Raw genomic sequence first — 21,430 nt, 5'->3', positions numbered from 1 at the left:
GTTTCCACAGATTAGGGCCTCCTAGGGTGGGGCAGTAGCAGCAGGTGGCAGGAATGGGGCAGCGGAGGGAGCAAAGCCCTGGGAGCCCTTGAGAGGAACCCAAGGACAGCCTTTCTTCTCCAGGCTCCAGCCTCCAGAACCAGGAGGTCAGGGGTTCATCCAAAGCTCCCTGCCTCGGTTTCACTCCCCAGTAACCAGTTGATGCTGCTGAGATCACTTTATTTGGCCAATTTTTTGTTGGGGGTAGTTATGGTGGCATCACAGTGTGAGTTAAGTTCTGCTTCAGAAGTAGAATGAATCAGAGGGTAAAGGAAGGGTGCAGCGGCAGGAGATGGCAGATGAAGGGCTGGCCTAACATCCAGGAAGAGGGGGAGAAAAGGGAATGGAGATTACAGCGAAAAGAAATAGAAAAGCCGTGGAGAAGCCAAGCTGGCAAGTGTGCCTGAAATTAAACACTTCTGAAGGTCAGACCTGGCTGGGATTTTTCCAATCTGCATTTGTTGTTAAGTCCAACCTTAAGAAGGAGTTGTTAAATAACCAGTGTAAGACAGATAAGCCAGATACCTACTAAGATAGGAATAAAGGCGATAAATGGCGGTCACAGAGGGATGGGGTTACCAGGAGGACCGGTGAAGGCAGAGTCCTGCTGGCGCTATCCTACTCGCTGGACTTATTCTTGGGAGAGATGTTCACAACGTGGTTTTGACCAAAAGTTTCATCAGTACTGGCTTTCTCTCCTGGGTGACCTGTACCCGAGGTCAGGCACCCCTAATCCAGCTGCTCCTGGACCTCACAGTTCATGCAGGTGAGGAGCCGGCTCCTCATCTCTGTCAGCGTTCTGGATAAACTCAAAGATGAATTTCACGTGGGTCTCATAGGCTTGCACTGGGATTTTCTCGTTGATCCCATGGATGCTGAGGGACAGAGATTTGGGAGAAGACAGAGTCAACTGCTGTAGCACAGGTGTTATTACACAGTAGCGCCCACCTCACATCCCCCCGAAGCCACTGGCCTGTGATCCTCCAATAGGAAGTGGGTAGTGTGGGAGAGGCCATCTGAAAGACACAAGCTCATCCGACATGCCGGCCATCTCTCCAGGATCCGTGCCCGCGGCAAAGAGCAGTGGGGGCAGACGGTAATAGACTCTCGGCAAGTTCAAAACCATTCCCTGCTCTGAAATCCATTCAGGAACTTCTCCTCGGAGGGGAAATTCTCTCTCTAATTCTCTTTCTCTTAGGTCAGAGTTCCCTTATCTCTAACCCACCCTCCCACTCGCTCCCACATTACTTAGGGGCACAGAGGGTAGGGAGAGCATCCGGGGTACCCCAGGGGTTCTCAACCTCACCTAGGAATTCACTGTCATGCCCCCAACCTGCCTCCGCACAGCACAGCACAATAATGAAACTACACGCATAAGCACAAACACGAAAGGAGATAAAGGGAAGCCACCTGCTCCCTGCCCCATTCAGCAACAAGAACAGACCCTCGGAAGCCCTTCTTAAGCTCATATTCAGGTATTTTCATTTTGCTGGTCACCGACTGACCATGGGGAAATCCGGGCTGGATGCGACCGGGCACAAAGAAATAAATGGAAATCCTCCTCCACCACCCCAGGACTAAACATTTGCTGAAGAACCCATAAAGTAGTAATTCACACATAGTTACAATTAGGGATGGTGTCTCAGGTGCCTGTAGCATGTTTTCTTCTGACAGTTCATGTGCCTACCTTTGACCTCAAGTGTGTCTGCATTTCCCTGAGGGTTCTTGAGGGCTCTGGAGTCTCTCCTTTTTTTGGGGGGGTGGGAGGAAATGAGGTCCAGAGGGCAAGTACTCCCCCAAAGGGAGAAAGAGCTGGGATTAGCATTATAGGGTCTTAATTCCACCAGGTTCTTGCCAATCATCTGATTATCATCTCCACCCGTGAAAAAGAGTAGCTGATTCCCACACATTCTGGGAAGAGGCAAGAGGAAAGCTGGCCAGTTGGGTTCTGTAATGTCTTTGTCTTAGTTTGTGAAAACCGCAGCTTTCCCCCATCTGTGGACTGTCAGAAGAATGGGGTACGAAAGGGATAGGTCAGACAGATCTCCTCTCTCCCACATGCTGTTCAGCCCATTAAATTTACTCACCTACGGAAGTTCTGAGGGTTCAGGTAGATGGGGTTGAACCGATATATGCCAGTGGTGAGGTTTGTATAGTGTCTGCTGTCTGTGTTGCCAATACAAGTACCTAAAAAGGGCAGATCAAGAGGAAGGGGGCTTCATGTGAGCGACCAAGCCAAGGCGGTGGTGGGAGGTGGGCTGCCTGGGAAATTAGGACCCCTAGGTCACCACAGCACAATGCCTGGGCCCTCCTGGAAGCCTGCAGCTATGAATTTTTCTTTCAGGCTACCCATTCTCAAAACCTTACTAAAACCCCACTTCAGCCAAAAGCATGGGAATCTCCTCCCAAGGGCATTTGTGAGCCATCCCTCCAATGGCCCAAAGCTAAGTTCCTCGCTCCTGCTGACCAGGGAGGCCAATTATCTTCACTTCATACCCTACCAGGCCATTTCAGGAACCTAGATATCACTTCTTTATCGCCTCAGTTTTCCTTTGTATCAGCCTAGGTCAGAAATAAACATCCTCTGGGGAACTTTACTGCTGTAAAATGTGATCCTCTTAAAGAAGAATATAGTTTCCTGTTATTCTCATCCTCTGAAGGATGGCTCTGTCTCCCCAGAGTCAGACCTCATGTTTGCAAAGCCCTGGGGCATTCCAGGTTCCCACTCTGCTGAAGGGAGCAGCTTGCCTGCGCCCCGCTGGGGCTGTGACTTGTCCCCAGCAGGAGTGTTCTTTGGGGACAGACCCCCTGGGGAAAGTGCGCGGGTTGGTCTGAGATGGTACTTGGGGTTTTGTGTTTCCCCAAACACTGTTGCTCCTGGTTTCAAATGGGTAGGTAGCTAGGCCCTTCACAATTCTTTACTTTGGGGATTTCTACCAGTTGATTTCTTCTATCTTTTTTTTTCTGTAAAAGCCTAACCCCATTGATGGGATTATGGCAGGTGCTCCGGAAGTGAGAGAGTAGGGTAGGGAGATTTGAAGAGCAAGAGAACAGAACTGGGGACTGTGAAGGCCAGGGTCCCTGGATTGTGAGGACCCAGGCCCTGGTCTGTGGCTAGAGTCCAGCGAGGTTGCAGACTTCAGAGGGGATGGCTGCCTGCTATATTCAGGGAGGTTGGGTCTTAGGTCTAGAGTCAAAGATCCCACTTCCTAAACAAGCCAGGCAATCAGAGGAAGTCTCCAGCCTAAAGTGACCATGGGGCTAGGCAATGGATGCCTCAGAGGTGACCACAAGGACGGATGACCATTGGCCAAGGGACTCCAATACCATGTTGCTATATAAGACCCTGATGGCCTGATTCAAGGCGGGGTTGGTGCTTCAGGGTCTCACTAATGTCTGAGGTTGAATTTCCCGAGAAGTGGGGCTTACAGACAGATTTAAGTTGATTAAAAAAACAAGCTGCCTTTTCACACCTGGGTTTGTGGATGCAGAATTTCATATATGCTGTTTAAGGACCCAAGCCTGGCACAGGGTCAGGTCCTAAGTATGTGCTTAGAAAATGAGAGATTCCATGATTGAATCTAGATAAAAGGAAACTGGACACATGTCTTAGCATTAGAGCATCTCCCTCTCACATGGCACCCCAGAGACTGTCACATCTTCTGGTATCAGAATCTGTAGGGTTATGTGTTAAAAAGGCAGATTCCAGGGTCCTGTCCAGTTTGGGTTAACCTGAATCTTTGGGAATGGGTGCAGGTAATCTGTATTTTAGTAAGTTCGTTAGGTCATCCTTTTCCACTCTTAAGTTTGAGAACCATTGTCTCTGTGGCATGGCTTTGGAAGGTCCACTGGGAGCCTGGGGGAGGGGCAGAGAGGCGCCGCTGCTGGGATGGTCTGGGCCGGCGGTGAGGGGGTTAAAAGCAATGGTAGGCTGGAAGGCATTTCTGGGCTGCGGGCTCTGAGCTCTGCTGCTGAGCTGTTATCCTAGAACAGATCAGAGCCAAACTGGAGGGACACTGGCCACCCCCCTGGCTCCTCCAGAGAAGCGGGGATCTGGGCTGATCCTCTCCTTCATGCCAGAGCGGCTGGCCTAGGTTAGGCAAGGACCTGGGCTTGACTGACCTAATTTATTGTTTCTGCTTCTTTCCTGTTTGCTTTCTCACTTCCACTCCAAGGGGAAAATACAGTTCCAGTCCCATCAGGAGGGGAAGCAGCCAGATGTTTCCAGGCTGAACAGCTGGGGTGGGGGTGGGGCAGTGGACACCCGGGAGGGAACAGTTTCAGCCCCCACCTCTCTCCAGCCACAGCTGATGAAGTCATTACCTGGGGTAACAATGTTGACTTCCGGGAAGACAGACTGTATGGTCTGCCGGAGCAGCTGGTAGCCCAAGGCCTGATCATCAAAGGGGCTGATGGGTAGGGGATCAAAGGCATCCAACACATGCAACTGGACCCGGTCATCAGCCACAATGTTCTTGACGAGTTCTAGGACCTTGGGGGGTGAACAAAGGGAGACCGATTTCTCACTGAAGTACCATATGAATTGAAATCGTCCTGATTTCACTCCAGTGAGACAGTGCCCTGGAGTTTACAGAAGAGACTCTAGCAGTGGGACCTCAATTTTTCCTGGACTGGCTGCAGGATATAGAAGAGTTAGGTTTTCCTGGAAAGCAACCTACAGCATGGTAGATTTAGGTTAAGTGTTTGGCAGGCTTGCATTATAGCTATGATGCAGGTGGAGAATTGGAAAGTCAGGAAATCGTGTCCTTCCCCTTGGGTTCTGAGTCATGGGCTGTGAGTCATGACAGCAAATTGTAGAAGAGACAGCAGAATGGGAATCTCAACTATCTGGGGGCAGGGGAATAGATGTGATGACCTCCCTTCAATCTGGGAGAGTCCCATACACCACCCGGTGGTGGAAGGGTCACATACTTTTTTTCCCCCTCTCTGGGCATCCCTACTTCCTGTTTGTAACCAACTGCACTGGTGCCAGGAAGATGAGCTCCACACAGACACAAAGTCAGGAGTCAGGCAGCTGGTATTCAGGTTTTCTCTCTTTGCCTCCTTTCCTCAGGAAGGAACCTGAGGAAGCTCCCGGAAACTTCAGTCTGAAATGACTAGAGCTCAATCCCAGCAGAAGTCCTGGTCCCGGGCAGGATGCAGACCAGACCCTGAGCATCAGGTCATATGCAGCCAGGTGGGAATGACCAGGAGGCTGGCTTAGGATGGCCCACCCAAACCCACCCAGGAAAAGCCACCAGGGAAAGCTCTCGCAGTCTTCTCAACCCACATGATCAGCAGATGGTATAGAACGGTCTCTGCCCTAGGAAGCGGGGTGTCCTGTAGCTGGGGATCATATAAATGGGAGGCATTATTTCAAGAGTAACCCTTTTAGGTCAGTGTCCTGTAGAAGCAAGCTATGAGCTGAATCTAGAAAGGAAATGCAAGTTCCTGCTCTGGCTTAGAAATTACCATTTAAAGCCAAACCAAATTCCCTGCTAATTAGATAGGGTGTGTGTGTGTGAATTCACTTACCAGAGCTTATTTTCACTCTAGCATTTATGTCCTGAATACTCATATATAAGAGTTAATATATAATCTTGATATATATCTTTGACCCACTGGGAGGTTCCCCAAATCATAAGGTGGGTTGGACTGTGCCTGCTGCTCCCTGCCTGAAATTACTTGGATTCCTGTCCCAGAAACTGGAGAGGCACACAGGCTGTACCCCCCCAGTGAGAGCGAGCCCAGGTGAGCCAGGCCCTGATTCCAGCTCAGGGGCTCCATCTATCTCATTCCTCTGTTTCCAGTACCAAGAACACAAAAGGGATGCTATGAATGTTGGACACCTGAGATTTAAAAGGTGTGAACCAAAAAAAATAATAATGGGAGCTGTCTCCTTTAGGGACCTGCCCAGGGTTATACAGTTAGTATTGCTGTGTTGGGTATCTAAACCTTGTTTGACTCCACATCGAAGCTTTACTGCTTCCAAAGTCTGCACAAACTGGGGGGCACGGAATACAGCCAGAGACAGGGTGCTGTTCATTTAAGACGGACTCCTTAGTATCTGGATGCTGAGCCAGAATTTGAAGGGAGGATAAAAACCTGGTGGAGAAGAGGGAAGAGACAGTTTGAGCATGGAGTGGACGCGTGCCCTTGGGCAGGATCCTGGCCCTCTGTGCCTCAGCCTGCTCCGCTGTTCACGCGAGGCTAACAGTGGCACCTGCCTGGTAAGGTGGCTGTGACCACTACTGGAATTGGTATGTGTGATGTGCTTAGGCCGGTTCCCGGCACATAGTAAACACTCAATTTATATTAGCTGTTCTTTGCCTGCTTAGAATAGAGGAACCACCCTGGGCAGTAATCAGTCACCAGGGTGGGGCTAGGAGAGGGGGTCTCGTCCATGGTAAGGGAGGCCTCAAAGGTTCCTTCCGAGCACAATGAACTCCCATTTCTCTGAGTCCTTACAGCACATTCCCCAAACTTACGTTGTTTTCTATTTTATGTATGTATTTTCCTCTCAAGGGAGTGGTACACTGGTTGAAGGCAAGGACGACAGACACTTAAAACTTGGTACCATCTACAGAGTTTAGCAAGTCTAGCTTCCCGTCCCGTGTAAGGCTGACAGGTTGTCACCCAGCCTGTGCTTGAACACTTGCAGGGGCAGGAAGCTCGCGATCGCGTGTTATGATCCATTCCCTGTGTGAGTAACCTGGTCATGAAGTCTTCTTTATAGTGAGCTGCAGCCTCTAACCCCTCTCCTTGTTGTGTCGCTGGCAGTGCACGTGCTCTACAGATACACTACGGTATGAGGCACCTCAGCAGGACCTCTCCTCTGCCAAAATAGAGAGGCTGGTGCTCTTGCTGCCTGGATGCTGTTCCCGACATCTTTGCCCCTGCTCAGGTCTCAGTGTAAAAGCCTCCTCAGGGCACTGACCACAGTAATGAAGCTCTCCCCACCCCTGCCCGGCCCCCATCCTATAATCACTTTGCGACGCAGCATCCTATGATTTTCTTTGTGGTACTTTACTCTTAAAAAGTCGCCTTGTTCTTTGATTTGATTACCTGCTCACTGCTGTCTCTTCCACCATTAGAATGGAAATCTTGGCTGTCTTGTTCACTGGTTTCCCAAGTGCTCAGAACAAGTCTAGCCCACAGTGGCCATTCAGTAAGCACTTGGCGGATGAAGGAAGGATGCAAGAAAGGAACCTTCTGTATGTAACACTCTAGACAGGCGGACGCCAGCCTCTGAGGAGCTCATTACCAGCCAAGATGCCATATTCCAAAAATTTCCTTTGGGTGGGGGCTCCCTGAAACTTCTCCCAGGGGCCGTATTTCTCCTCCTTGAGGCCCATTTGGAACAAACCTTCCTTTTTCCAGGATAGCCATTACATTTCTGGAGACCCTGATCCTCACAGATAGGTGCTCGAGACCTACCTACATCTACAACATGGGAAACCAGTTGCAGCTGGAAGAAGACGACCCCAGGAGCTCTTTCTGTTCCCGCCAGACCCAGCCCAAGGCTCTGCACCCTCCACCCTCAGGCCAGCAGGGAGGGTGCCTCAGGCGTGGAGCTGGGGCACTAGGGGAAGAGATGGCCAGGACAAAGGGGTGTGCTTTGGGATGGCGGAGGCTTTCCATTCCTCTTGGAGGCAGGTGGGCAGGATGGGCCTTGAGCCTCCAGGGATTTCATCAGATAGACCGGGAAGGAAGGCCACTGTGGCTGGGGACCAGTGAGGAGGGAAGAGGGCCAGGGCCTGGGAGATGAAAGCCCCCGCTGGTGGGAAACAGCCCTAGGAAAGGGCATGGAGCTGGAATGAGGCTGGAAAAAAAACGGGTGGAAAGAAGCTCAATGGGGGGAATTCAGTGACTTCCTGGCCCTGTGAACCCCCAGGGAGAGGACAAAGGCTGGCACTCGATGAAAAGCAGCAGAGCCCAGGGCTCGCACTGGCCCCAGCTCCCCCTGTGTGCTGGGTGACTCTGGGCAGGCTGTCAACCCACTTCCCGCCCTCTGCAACGAGGGGCTTGCCTCCCACCCTGTGTGGGGACAAGGGAAATCCTCCATGGGGAAGAAGTCAGGGAGAAAGGACCACGGAAGTCGGCCTGCAGCTGACCCTCAACACTCTGCTCCGGAGACCAGGGAACACCACCTGCCTGGACCCTGCTCGCCTCTGGAATGCGCCATTCACCTGACGGTTGGGTTGCATCTTTTGATCATTATTTGAAAAATCAGATTTAAAGTTTTGAACTCTTTTTAACTCAACCTGATATTTAAATATGCTGGCCTTCCCTAATGACCCAAACATTTTGTGTAATTCCTTCTTACCCTTGTAGCTTTCAGTTCCAATGGCAGCTGCTCAGCCTTGCCTGACACCCCAGACAAGGCCTACGTCCTCGTTACACTCTCTCACAGCCCCTTTTTGTCACTACAGTTTGTAATTACACATTTATTTTTATAATTTCTAATTGATGCTCTTGGCAGGCCTTTGCAGAGTTCTGTCCTCAACCCTCTTCTCTCCTAATCTTACATATCCTTCCCATGGGATTTTATTGACTCTAGAGGTTTCAATTACGTTAATAATGCCCCAGCCTGTATCTCTAGTTCATTCTCTCTCTAGACCAGAGGTATTTATAATTGCTTACTAATACATTATAAGCTTCTTGAACCTCTAAACCATTATATTTCTCTGCGAACTTGCTCATCTTTCCAGAATTCCCATTCTTGGGTAAAGACATCAGCACCTGGCTAACTTCCCAGGGTAAAGTCCTTGGGGGTGTCCTACCTTTCTCCCCACATTCACCATGCACCACGGCTCTCACAACTCCAGCACGTGCCCTCCTCGCCCTGAACCATGGCTTCAGTTCAGACCTTCCTGCCCACTGCCTGAGATGTTGCAACAGCCTCCTGTCTTCCTTCCCAGCTTCCCCTGCACTGCCAGCATCGTCTTCCTACAAGGAAGTCTGAGTGCATCATCACAGCCCTGTTTGAAGACCTCTGGCGGTGGCCTCCTGTCCACAGACGCGAGCCCAAACTTCTCAGCTCAGCATACAAGGCCTTGATCCCAAACTACAACCCCCATCACCTCTCCCCAGTTTATCCTACTCATCAGCCTTACTTCACTTTAGCCTTACTCTGAATGCCTTACTTCTAGCCAAGTCCTATCTGTCCTTTACATCCCACCTCCAATTTCTAGTGGTCAGGAAGGATGTCCTTGACCCTCAGAGATAAACGACAGTCCCCTTTTTGTAGTGGTCCTACAGCCAGGTGCTCAGCCCTGTTACAATCCTAGTGCAGTGTGGTGGCTAAAAGCACAGAGTCCGGAACTAGACAGCTGTGTGTGTGATCCTGGGCATGTCACTCACCTGCTCTGTTGATCTGTGCCTTTGTTTTCCCTGTTATATGAGGATAATACAGTTCCTGCCTCATAGGGTTGTGGGGATTAAATTGCATATGTATAACTTAGGACAGCATCAAACACAAAGCAAGCCCACTCTCTGCTGCTATCAATATCAGTTATTAGTATTAGTATCATTTATTAGTATTCAAAGAAGTGAGAATGGCCAGAGCTCTGGTTAGAAGAAAGGCCCTTTATTACTCACTTACTAGTATGTTTAGTAGCCCATGCTCCCCCAAACCAGAGCTCTCCTATCCTAGCTAAGTATCTGGTGCACAGGATATTCATCTTTGAAAAATATTGAACAAATATGATACTGAGACTCCCACAGGCTGCACCTCCCTGTTGCTGAACCAGTTGTCAGGAACGTAGACTACGTACCTCCCGGACTGTTTGTTCAGGGTGAATCCGGAAGTTGATTGTGGCCTGGGCCACCGGCGGGATGACATTCACCTAGAAAGAAAACCGCAAACTTGTCCTCAGCCAACCTCTAGTCCCCACACCTGATCCCTGCCCGAGAAATGCCAACTAGCACCAGCAGGGGGAGAGGAAGCTGGTTTGCCTTAAAGGACCAGGGCTTCATTTTTTTAAGTCAGCCCCTTGTCTTCTCTGGGCCTTGTGATGTTCAGAGGGAGTGGTGTGTCTCTGCTCTGGGCCAGCCATTCATGTGTCTTGATTCTGAAGCGTGTCACAGAAGGCTGCTCAGGGCACGACTGCTTTTGCTGTGAGCGCCCTGACCGCTCTCTTTTGGCCCTGTGCAGGGCTTCTGCTGTCTTCTGGGCACTCCTTCCGGGGCGCCCAGGCCATGTCTGCAGCACTGACTGTTAGCACTAACTCAGGACAGAGCACTCGGCATCTCCGCAGGCCCCCATCCGGGGTGTCTGATCCCTGAGGGTGACTATGATGGATCTCGGGTGGGGGGCTTTCCTACATCCAATTGTGAAATCTGACTCTGTTCTTTGCCTGACCAGGAAGAACCCAGGACTAACTGGAGAAGACAGTTAAGCTGTGGAGGGATTCTTTCTCCTTGCAAGCCATAAGAGAACAGACTTACCACCAAGTGCATATCTTTCTCTGAACTATATGGTGCAAAAATGCTCGAGACTAGGGGCAGGAGAACAGGGCTGTTACAAATTAGCTGTGTGATTGTAAATAATAACAACCTCTTTGTGCCTCTGTTTCCCCACTGGCAGTTGGGGTAATAATTCTCACAGAGCTGCTACGAGGCTCAAATGGGGTAACAAATGTGCCAGTATTCTGGGTGGATAAAAACAGCATTCAAATGCAAGGATATAGTGCTACTATTTTGGTAAACATTCTAGGCAGCTGGTGAAGACAGCTCAGGTCCGGCTGACACACCGGACACCCCAGTCAGTTATGCCAGGAACTGATTCTCATACTCAACCCGGGCTGCAGATTACTACAGCACCATAAGGCCACACTCTACTCTAGGCGAATGGTGTTCCTCAAAGATGCGCTGTTGGTACTAGTGGTAATTGGAGTGATCTAGAACAACAAGAACAATCCTTGGTGGTAGAAAGGTCAGGAACCTTTAGACTACATGACCAGAATGCCAGGTAAATATTAACATGCTGAATGAGGATAGGTCACGAGAATTAACTCCCAAGTAACTCCTTTTCACACTAGTGTCATGGTTGTTTTTTTTGAAGGGGTCCAGACTCAAAGAACCTGAAGGGGGCCATAAACACCCCTGAAAACACATATACAAAATTTGGCCAGCAGTTTCAGAGAGTTTGCCGACCTTAGCTAGAACTCTTGCTCTTGAGGCTCGGCTAACGAGCTACTAACCTACCCAGCCCAGGTCAGTTCAGCACTGGGCCTTCCTATTATTCAAACTATAACCCGAGAAGGAAGGAGGAACCAGAGTTGAAGCCGAGGAATGGAGGGGTGGGCAGGCAGCGAGGAAGGGATAGCACAGGAAGGACCAGATGTTACCTTGAGCCCGGCATTGAACATGGTAAGCGCCGTGGTGGTTCTGACCAGTGTGTTGGTTATGTAATTCCTCTCCATTAATCTAAAGCAAAAGGACGAAGGTCAGATGTTAGGAAGAACTGTCCAATGTAGAGAAAAATGGGCTGGCGGGTTACCCTGAGCCTTGAAGATCTTTGAGACCAGGAGGGACATCCCGTGTGTGAATTCAATGTCGCGTCTGGTGGCTGAGGGACAATTAGTTGGCCCCAGTAAGCCAAGGAGAGGGAACTGGGGGGTGGGTAGGTTCAGGGCGGGGGGATATGAGGGAAGAAAAGATAAAATTTTACCTGCTTACAAGAGGCCAGAATAGCCACAGGTTCCTCAGGATTATATTGGTTGGGAAGGAAAACTGAAAGGCAAGGAACCAGGTCAGCAGGATTTCAGACAGGCCAGCGTGGGGGTCCCTGTGCCTGTGGCCTGGGTCTGCCTTGGGGCCCTCAGCAGGAGCCTTGAGGAGGGGGAACCAGCTCCAAAAGGGTGTCAGTGTATCAGGTCTTAGGGTGTCAGATAAGCACCACCAGGCAGATCTGTGGGTCTCAGTGCAGCCACTGGCTGGAAAGAGGTGAGAATGGCCAGAGGTCTGGTTAGAAGGGCCCTCTGGTTACTCTAAAGGCTACTCCTCTGCCACCCTTTCTTCCTCTTTCCAAGCTGTCCAGGAGCCTGGGAGACTCCTTCCCACACCTCACTGGCCAGTTGCTGCAGTGCTATCTTCAATGGCCCATCTCCAAACATGTTTGGCATTGGTGTCTGCTCCAGTCTGGAAGAGAAATGGTGTCCTCAGGACTTCCCAACCCCAGCCAAAGATCAACAATCTGAAGAGGAGAAGGAGGAAGACAGGATGGCTCAACAAGCCTGGCTGAGAGGCCTCCTGTTCACCTCCACCAAGCCGCCCCTTCGAAGATCTCAAAGCATGAGCAGGACCGGCTCTACCCCCCCAGCAGGAGCTGTCCCCGTCTGCCAAGGCGGAGTCAGGGCGCCGGTCTCTCATCACCCGTGCACTGCAGCTGAATTCAGTCTCCTCTGCTCACTGAGAGCTCCTGGAGGAAAGGGGCTTTTTATCCCACCGCCGCACGCCCATCCTGGGCACAAAGCCTTGAATACAGTAGATGGTTAAATATTTAACTGAATGAATATTCTTTCCCCTTTACTATAAAAACTCAGTCAGAGGTGAATTCTGCTGGTACAGACCCAGCTCTCCTCACCCACAACCAGCAACTTTTCTTTATCTTTGTCTCTTGCCAGGGCAGGTGGAGACGTTAGAGAGCCCTACCAGTCATTGCCAGCTTGTGTTTCCTCGCTGCTCTTCTGGACTTCGGACTGCTCCAGCTGCCTGGCCTAGCTGTCTGCTGGCCCCTGCTTGTCAGGCATAGATCCTCTTCTGAGTTCTGGCCCTTGCCTGGGTACTGATGGCTCTGTCCTCCCTGCAGCTCCCACCTGGCTTCTTAGCCCGGCTTCAGGGCAGGAAGCTTAGCCTCATCAAATTCAAATGGGAAAGTGTCAGGCCTTCCACCCCACGTCTGGCGAGGGAGCAGGGCCGGGTGTCGCTTACCGGCTGACAGCGGTGGCGAGGATGCCAACACTAGTTTCCTTCGGAGGAGCTGAGGAGTGGCCTGGCGTCATGTTTACTTGCAGCATGAGGTTAATCGCGCCCTTCTCTGAGACTGAAACCCTGCAGGAGAGGGTCAGAGAGGGCCCTCATGGCTTCTTTCCACCTTGAATTATCCCACAGGCCCATCTGTGCTGGGGCCTGGGGGGCCAGGTCAGCTTCCTGTTGCTTACAAGGGTCTACACTAGAGGAGGAAGGATAGGTGGAGCCCAGAACCGGTGGTTGAAGCTCAGGGTGATGAAAGAAAGAGGAGAAACCTAAAGAGTCATGTCAGCATGGCTGAGAGATAGCAGGTGGGTGTCATCCTGAACGAGGCGAGGACACCATCCAACGTGGGGGACGGGGTGCTTCACTCACATGGCAAAGGGCTTCTTGAGGCCGGGAATGAAATCGTCCAAGATGAAGCCACACTCGTCCACAATGAAGGCCAGCTGGACGCCCCGTGCCTGTAGCAGGGCTGAGATCTTCTGGGCTCCATTTGTCCCCGACACCTGCAGACAATGAGCACAGAGTCATAGTCCTTTTCAGCCAGACCTCCAGAGAGAGCTAGTGGAGACCCACTCAGCTTAGCCAGGGTCTCCAGAACACCCCCCTGCCCCTTAGTCTCCTTCCTGGGGCAGGCAGGGCCCTAGACAATCCAGCCTCACAGAATCCTGGAATGTCAGAGTTGAAGGGGCACAAACCTCCTCATTTCCCAAATGAAGAAATGGGGACCCAGTGGATGAAGTGACTCGCCCAAAGTAAATGGCATCACTGGAAATAAAACACATCCATTGAGCTCCCTGTTAGTTCTCCATCAAAAGAACTCATGTTTCTCAAGGTGTAATTGACAGACCACCTGCCTGCCTCAGATTTTTAACAAGCAGGGGGCTTGTTAAAAATTCAGATTTATGCATATCCCTGAATGAAAGACGCCAACCTGAAAGGCTACAGCCTGTGATCCCAACTATATGACATTCTTGCAAGGCAAAACTATGGACACAGTAAAAAGACTGAAAGTTGGAAGGGGTTGCGGGAAGGAGGGAGGAGCAGGCAAAGCAGAGGATTTTTGGGGGCAGTGAGACTACTCTATAGGATACCATAGTGAGGCATATATGTCATTATTTATTTGTCTAAATCCATAGGCTATGCAACACCAAGAGTGAATCCTAATGTAAACTATGGGCTCTGGGTGACAATCGTGCGCCCAGGTAGCTTCATCAGTTGTAATAAATGTTCTACTCTGGTGGGGGATGTTGATAATGGGGGAGGCTGTGTATGTGTACAGGTAGGGGGTAAAAAAAATCTCTGTACCTGCTTCTCATTTTGCTGTGAACCTGAAACTGTTCTAAAAAGAAAGAAAGTCTTTAAAATACAAATTCAGATCTATGGCACAGGGCCCAGGAATCTGCATTTGGTAACGGTCCTTAGATAGTTCTGGCAACAGGTACACGGAGAAGTTGGGAAACCTCCACACCATATCCTGGAAATGCTGTAGCTGAGGAGCGAACCAGACTAGGATGAAGCACCCACCCCCCAAACGGCAGGGGTCCCTGAGATAGTATGGGATGAAGAGGCTCTACCTCCTCATCATGGCCCAGGGCAATGAAGAAAGACCTTCGGGGGACGTAGTTTCTGATCAGCAGGAGCTCCAAGGCCTGCAGGATTGCCTGGGGGACAGAAGCACAACATAAGAGAAAAAAGGCTTACTATGGAAGTGGGAGTCCCAGGGCACTAGACATTCAGCGCCTGCAGCAGGGCTAGTGGCCTGGCTTTGGACAGACTCTTTAAAGAGAACAGATTACAATGGGTGATGGGATTTGGGGAAGCTTAGCTCTGCACAGAATCTGTACCACCTGGAGAAAAGCATAACTTTTATCAATGTCCAGCTGAAAGGCTCCGTGGAGATTATCTACTCCTATCCCTATTTCTGGAGAAATCAAGGCTCAGAATAGGGAAATGACAAACTGATGACTGGAACCCAGGTGTCCTGGAGCCAAGGTTCTTTCTACAATAACCACCTGCCTCCCAGGGATCAGCCGAGCACCGGCTTCCTGGGTGGATCGTTAGGGCCCCAAGGCAGAAGGACTGTAGCATTTCAGACCATCACAGAGTTCTTGTTGTCCATGGTGCCTCGACCATAGATGAAGCCATCACGCTCCAACCCAGAGAACGGGGGCACCTCCCAGCCTTCAGCGGGGGCAGGCACCACATCAATGTGAGCCATCAGCATGTATGGCTGCAAGCTGGGGTCCGAGCCTTGGACAGTGAACAGGTGGCTGTACTCTCCCACGACTTCATGTCGGATAAAGCTGGCTTTGAAGACCGCAGGGAAGACTAGAGGCAAAGAGATGAAAAGCAGAGAGAGAAAGCCAGATTTAACAATTTCCTTTCACTTCTCCTACCATTTGGTAGAAAATGCACCCCTGGCTTTTTAAAAAAAATGTGGCCTCCTTTAGGAAGCCTTCTGGGACAAAGCCAGTCTGATTCCTGTTTTGCCCAGGCAATCTCTGAAAATCCTCTTCCCCATATTTTAAGGTGCTATTACTACATCATAACATTTATATCGAGACTCCACCATTATGATGGTCAATAGTTCAAAATCTGGTTTGGTCCGACCTATAACATATTACTACAAGTACATGTTTCAGGGCTATGCAGACTAGTAGTGTGTTAAATTTTGAGTCTAGTAGGCCTCAGGATCCAAATTACTTCAACCAAACACAATCTTTATATTAAGAAAAAGACACTTTTCTTTTGGAAAACAATACTCCCACTGTTAGTGTTATATGGAGATAAAAGATTGTTCTAGCAAGTAAAAGGGCTTGCTGTACAGTTGTGTGTGCAGGTTTGGATGTTCCCTGGGTCGGTTATTCAGGTCATAGATGAGTCTAAACAGGTGGCCTTGGATATGCCAGCTTTTATCCTCCTTGAGGCCTCGAGGCTTTGGTGGGAGAATCCACATATACCTCTGTGGATTCTTGAAAACAAAAAACCAGAGAATATGCTTTTATCTTGTCAGCCAGACTTACCTAGTTCCCTGTCACTAGCATTTGTTTCCCTATTTTTATCTCCTATTTAGTAAGTCTTCCAGGCTGGCCTCCATGTGGCTGCTGGGGATGACCCCAGACCAACTTGTCGCAGAACGTTGGAGGTGGGGCCACCTGCTGTGTCTATGCCAGCTTCTCCCCTGCCCCCCGATCCCCTGACAGCTTTGGAGGGGCTGTTTTTTATTTGGTTTAGGATGATGGCCTCACTCTTCTCCATGAGCTTTTCATATGGGGAGGAGCCAAGTTCCAAGGCTCCTTTTTCCCCTGGACTCATTGTTCTTGAGCTCGTGGGTGATGGGGGTCAAGGGTGAGGACAAAGCTGTTGATGCACGGAAACTCAGAAATGTGTTAGTAATGTATCTGAAGTGGGGTCTGGCTAGGTGGAATGTGTGTGTGTAGGTGTGTAGGTGTGTGTATGGAGTAGGGGAGGGAGGATCAGGGGACATAGTACTGGACACTTGCTTGGGAAGAAGGAATTATATCATATTTATTGACTGACACATGTTTAGGGCAAAGATCAGGAGAGGTCAAACTCCAACCCAACAGGTGTGTGCCTTCTTAGTTCTCTAAGGGGAAAAATCTATAGTTCCTCCTTTGTTTCCATTCTAGCTCCTAGATTCTCCCTTCTCTTCCTGCCCACGGTGTACAAAGTCAAAAGAGGGCCAGGGGAACTAGACTGTCTGCTGACCAGTCACACAGTCAGCGTCTTTATCCCCTTGTAAGAGAATCATGTCGCCAGTGCTACCTCTCCCACCCCTTTCCACAGTTGGCAGCTGACCTGTACGAATGTATTGTCCAAACTCTGCCAGGGCTGTTGTGTTCAACTCCTTGGGGCTGAATGACACTGTTGGAATCTGGATGGCACCTACCGGAGTCAGACAGTCAGAGATGGAAGATCACAGATGATAACAACCATTGGTTTTCCCACAACCTTCTGCGCACAAAATGTTCTTTTGGATTCAGCTTCTTATTGTGGAGGGCAAAGCTACCCTACGGAGTGGTTTTGAATTTTTCCTAATTTGAAGATGACCAAATACGCTCAGACAGGTCAAGTGAGCTGCTCGAGACCGTCCTGCAACAAGTCACAGAACTGGGATTTACACCAAGGTCTTTTGGGTTTGTTTAGGCCAGTACGGTTCTTAAAGCAAAATAAAGTCTAAGATGGGGATGCAGAAAGATGTACAGGAGATTTTGAACCCTGGCCCTAAATGGGAAGCTGCTACAAATTGCTTCTACGGTATCACTCTGCCTTGAAACCATTGTCCCTTTGATGGACCCCAGGAGGAACGGCCCTGGTTCCCAGCACGAATGGGGCTCTGGGTATTTTTCTGTGCAGTGAGTAGCCTCATCCTCACGGCCTGGCTCAGCCAGAGGTTCACTGATCTCTCAGCCAAAGCCAGCTTTTTGGGCACATGATGCCTGCAAAGGGGCGGACTTAGAAGCTCTCAAACAAGCTCTTCAGTCCTAGACAATCTCATCCACTCCACCCAGTTTTCTCAGTTCCTGAAACGCCACTAGGCTCCTCCTTTAGCTGTGAAAGCTCTACATCCTTCAAGAGTTCCACTGTCAAATGCAAACACCACTGGGTGGGAAACAATGAATTATGAGAATATTTGATTAGATATCCAAAAGCACAGTGGTGGGGAGAGTGTCCAAGGCAGCAAGCAGTGTAGAAAGAGCCTGAGCCCACCTCCTCCCGCGTACACACCGAACCCTCACCCACCCATGGAGCAGTTCATCCTGGGGAAGAACGGAGGCTGGGTGAGCACCTGGTACACAATGAGGGATACAGAGACTGCATCAAAAGCGGCAGGAGGGAGGGAGACACGGTAACGGGGGAAACCCCACCGCCAGTGCGGACCTGCAGCAGGGGTATCACTGAGCTACCCAGCACAGGCTTCCCTTCCCCAGGGGCAGAGGAAAACGCCGTGAGCTGGAGGGTTTCAAAAAGCCCACCATGACTATAATGGAAGGAAGCTGATTTTCAGAACTGAAGCACCCATCAAATGTCAAGGTCACTGCTGGAACTCTTTCTAGGACTGGAGGTGCCAGTGAGCACCACTGTTTACTTCTCTCCCCACCCCCACACACTGTTTGTGCAGATTGGAATTGAGGACTGGAGGCGGGTGAGAAACCTTACGTCCCCATGCACACTGACAGGGTGGGCAAGAGCGGGAGCAGGAGAGGGTGTACATGCCAGCTCCTGACGTGACGAAGGCAGCCTCCCTGCCCACAGCCAAACGTGCCTGTCAGAGATTCAGCACAGGGCATGGACTCATGCACAGTGCTCACTCGGATTCATCCTGCCTGCACCCTTCCATGTCTAGCTACTCCATCTGCATAGCCCCAACTGGGCACCAACCCAGGGGATCCTCAGACTGTACCCATACACCCCTAGCCACCCCATTTATGTGACCTTGGCTGGCATCCACCCAGGAGACCCCTGGACTCTGCCTCTCTGCCCTGTCTGCCTGCGAGTGAGGCCCTGGCCTGTTGCCTACCTAGGAGTTCCCTGGACCCATCCAGGAGACCTCTGGCCCATTCCCACATAGCCTCCAGCCAGCCAGCTAAAAACCACCAGGCATTTGCAATCTACTCAGGGGATGTTCCTACAGAAGGTCACACCTTCATGAACTGGAGGAATAGCCTTTTTGCCTAACTGGTAGAAACAAATACATAGAGTCAAACAAACTGAGGACACAGAGGGATTATACCTGAAACAAAAGAACATGACAAGACTTCAGAAAAGGAACTAAAGGAAACAGTTAAGCAATCTGCCTGACAAAGAGTTTAAAGTAATGGTTATAAATATGATGACAAAACTTGAGAGAAGAAGAGAGGAACTCAGGGAGACCGTCTACAAAGAGATAGGAAATATAAAAAAGAATGAATCAGAGATGAAGAATACAATAAATGAAATGAAAAAAAAAACACTAAAACACTACAGGGCATCAATAGCAGATTAGAGGATGCAGAAGAATGGATTAGTGATTTGGAAGGCAGAGTAACGGAAAGTAACTCAGGCTGAACAGCAGAAAGAAAAAGAATTAAAAAAATGAGGATAGGTTAAGAGTCCTCTAATACAACGCCAGACATCTTAATAATAACAGTCCTAAAAGGAGAAGAGAGAGAGAGAGAGAAGGGGGTGGAAAACTTATTTGAAGAAATAATAGCTGAAAATTTTCCTAACCTGGGGAAGGAACAGACGTGCAGGTCTAGGAATCACAGACAGCCTTAAACAACATGAACCCAAGGAAGTCTACACCCAAACACATAATTAAAATGTCAAAGTTCAAAGACAAAAGAGAATTCTAAAAGCAGTCAGACAAAAACAATGAGTTACCTATAAGGGTTAGTTAACACGCTGATTTTTCAGCAGAAACTCTATAGGCCAGAAAGGAGTGGCATGATATAGCAACATGCTGAAACAGAAAAACCAACAACAAAAAATACTCTACCCAGCAAGGCTATTATTCAGGGACTAAACTGGCTTAGTAAAAGGGACTTCTTTTAGAAGAAAAGGCCATAAACGAGGAGAAAGGAAAAAATTTAAATTTCATTGGTAAAAGCAAACAGCAAAGGCAGGATAGGAAGATTAATATTGTTAAAATAGCCACACTGCCCAAAGCAATCTACAGATTCAGTGCAATCCCTATCAGAATACCAAAGGCAGTTTTTAATGAACTAGAGCAAAGAATCCTAGAATTTATATGGAACCCCCAAAACACCAAATAACCAAAGGAATCTTGAGAAAGAAGAACAAAGATGGGCTACCACACTGCCTGATTTCAAACTATACTGCAAAGTCTTGGTATTCAAAAGAGTGTGGTGCTGGCCCAAGAACAGATACATAGACCAATGGAACAGAATATAGAGCTGGAAATAAAACAACGCATATATGGTCAATTTATATATGACAAAGCAGAAAGAATATACAACGGGGAAAAGACAGTCTCTTCAACAAATGGTGCTGCTCAGCAAAAGCTGGACTGCTACATACAAAAGAATGAAACGGGATCACTGTCACCATACACAAAAATAAACTCGGAATGGATTAAAGACCTAAATATAAGACCTGAAACCATAAAACCCCCCGAATAAAACACAGGCAGTAACTCTTGAACATCAAACCTAGTAATTTTTTTCTGGGTATGTCTCCTCAGGCAAGGAAAACAAAAGTAAAAATAAACAAGTACTGGTACTAGATGCTGTCACCCAGGGCTCTCTCCCTCTCTCCTGGGAAAGATCTTTTAACTGACCTAAGCTTCAATTTCCCTCCTGGGGAGATAATACTGAGATTATTTAGTCTTATTTTTTGGCATAGAGATGTAACAGAAGTGAAAACGTTCTAAGGTTGAAAGTACAATTAAAGGCTGTTGCAATCCTCAAGGCAATCAAGAGGTAGGGCCCGTGGCGGCCAGGTCAGCGGGGGCGGAGGTGAAGCTAGCTTCTAGCTAGGCTACGCAGGGAACAGCAGAGTCCCCAGAAGCCAGTCTGGGGGGAGGGTGGCGTCCCCAGGCCGGGGCACGAGGTGCGCGGACGCGGCTGGGCGGAGGTGCGCCGGAGTTTTTGAGTGTGAGTATCGAACCCTCTTCGGCGGGACAGGGGAGCCACAGGGTGGCCCGAGGAGAGAACCCGTATCTGAGCACAAGCGGGCCGAAGGGGGCCCAGGCTCACTTTTCAGAGCTTCCTTCATCGCGACGCGCTCCTCCTGGCTGAACTGAGAAGGGATCCGGGGCGTCCCCTGATGCTCCTTGCCCCGCAGGCCCTTGGATCTGGAGACGGTGGCGACACCGAGCAGCAGCACCGCCGCCAGGGCAAGCGCGCAAACGGCTGGCCGGGCCATGCTTCTCCGCGTCCCGCGGCCCGTCGGCGGCTGCAGGCTGGACCAGCCGGCCCTCCTACCGGGCCTCTGCTTCAATCCCCGCAACGGACTTGGCCCCACCCCATCCCCGGACCTGACCAATCGTCGCTCGCCTGGAGCTGCGAGACGCTCTATCGAGCGGAAGGCCCCGCCCCAGGTCCGCAAGGTCTTTTGGGGGTTTGCGGTTTCTCGCCTCGCAGCAGGTGGACGCAGAGCCCAGATGAGCGTCCCAGGCCGGAGGCAGGTCTAGACTGCACTTGATCTTCTGCTTTGAGATACTCTAATTCCTTGTTATATGACAACAAACGAAATTTAAGGGGGAAAAGGGAAACAGCGCATCAGACCTTAATCTGCTTTTCAGTTCTTCTGAAGTTTAGGACTTGACTGCCATTCCCCCAGATTCTTCGGTGGAGCTATCGGGGTCCCTGGGTTGATTTCATCTGAAGTTGGAGCAGTATTGCTCTATCTATAGATGTTGCTTGGAAATAATAAGCTCAGATGCTTT

At 49.9% G+C, this 21,430-nt stretch overlaps 1 protein-coding gene across 1 annotated transcript; it reads right to left on the bottom strand.

Moving 5' to 3' along the window:
• Positions 1-202: 202 nt before the first annotated feature.
• PM20D1 (peptidase M20 domain containing 1) lies at positions 203-20,993 on the bottom strand. Its single transcript, XM_017643570.3, has 13 exons — positions 20,739-20,993; positions 16,840-16,926; positions 15,116-15,348; positions 14,595-14,681; positions 13,390-13,523; positions 12,976-13,095; positions 12,108-12,183; positions 11,714-11,775; positions 11,391-11,469; positions 9,816-9,887; positions 4,363-4,531; positions 2,127-2,226; positions 203-914 (listed from the first exon to the last, which is right to left on the bottom strand). Exons 1-13 carry the CDS (start codon positions 20,905-20,907, stop codon positions 791-793), a joined length of 1,512 nt encoding a protein of 503 aa, XP_017499059.3. The 5' UTR covers positions 20,908-20,993; the 3' UTR covers positions 203-790.
• Positions 20,994-21,430: the final 437 nt, after the last annotated feature.

Source organism: Manis javanica, chromosome 11 (genome assembly GCF_040802235.1).
Source record: "Manis javanica isolate MJ-LG chromosome 11, MJ_LKY, whole genome shotgun sequence".
NCBI lineage: Eukaryota > Metazoa > Chordata > Mammalia > Pholidota > Manidae > Manis > Manis javanica.
Note: the sequence above shows the minus strand (reverse complement) of the source record. Positions and strands in the feature narration are given on the sequence as shown.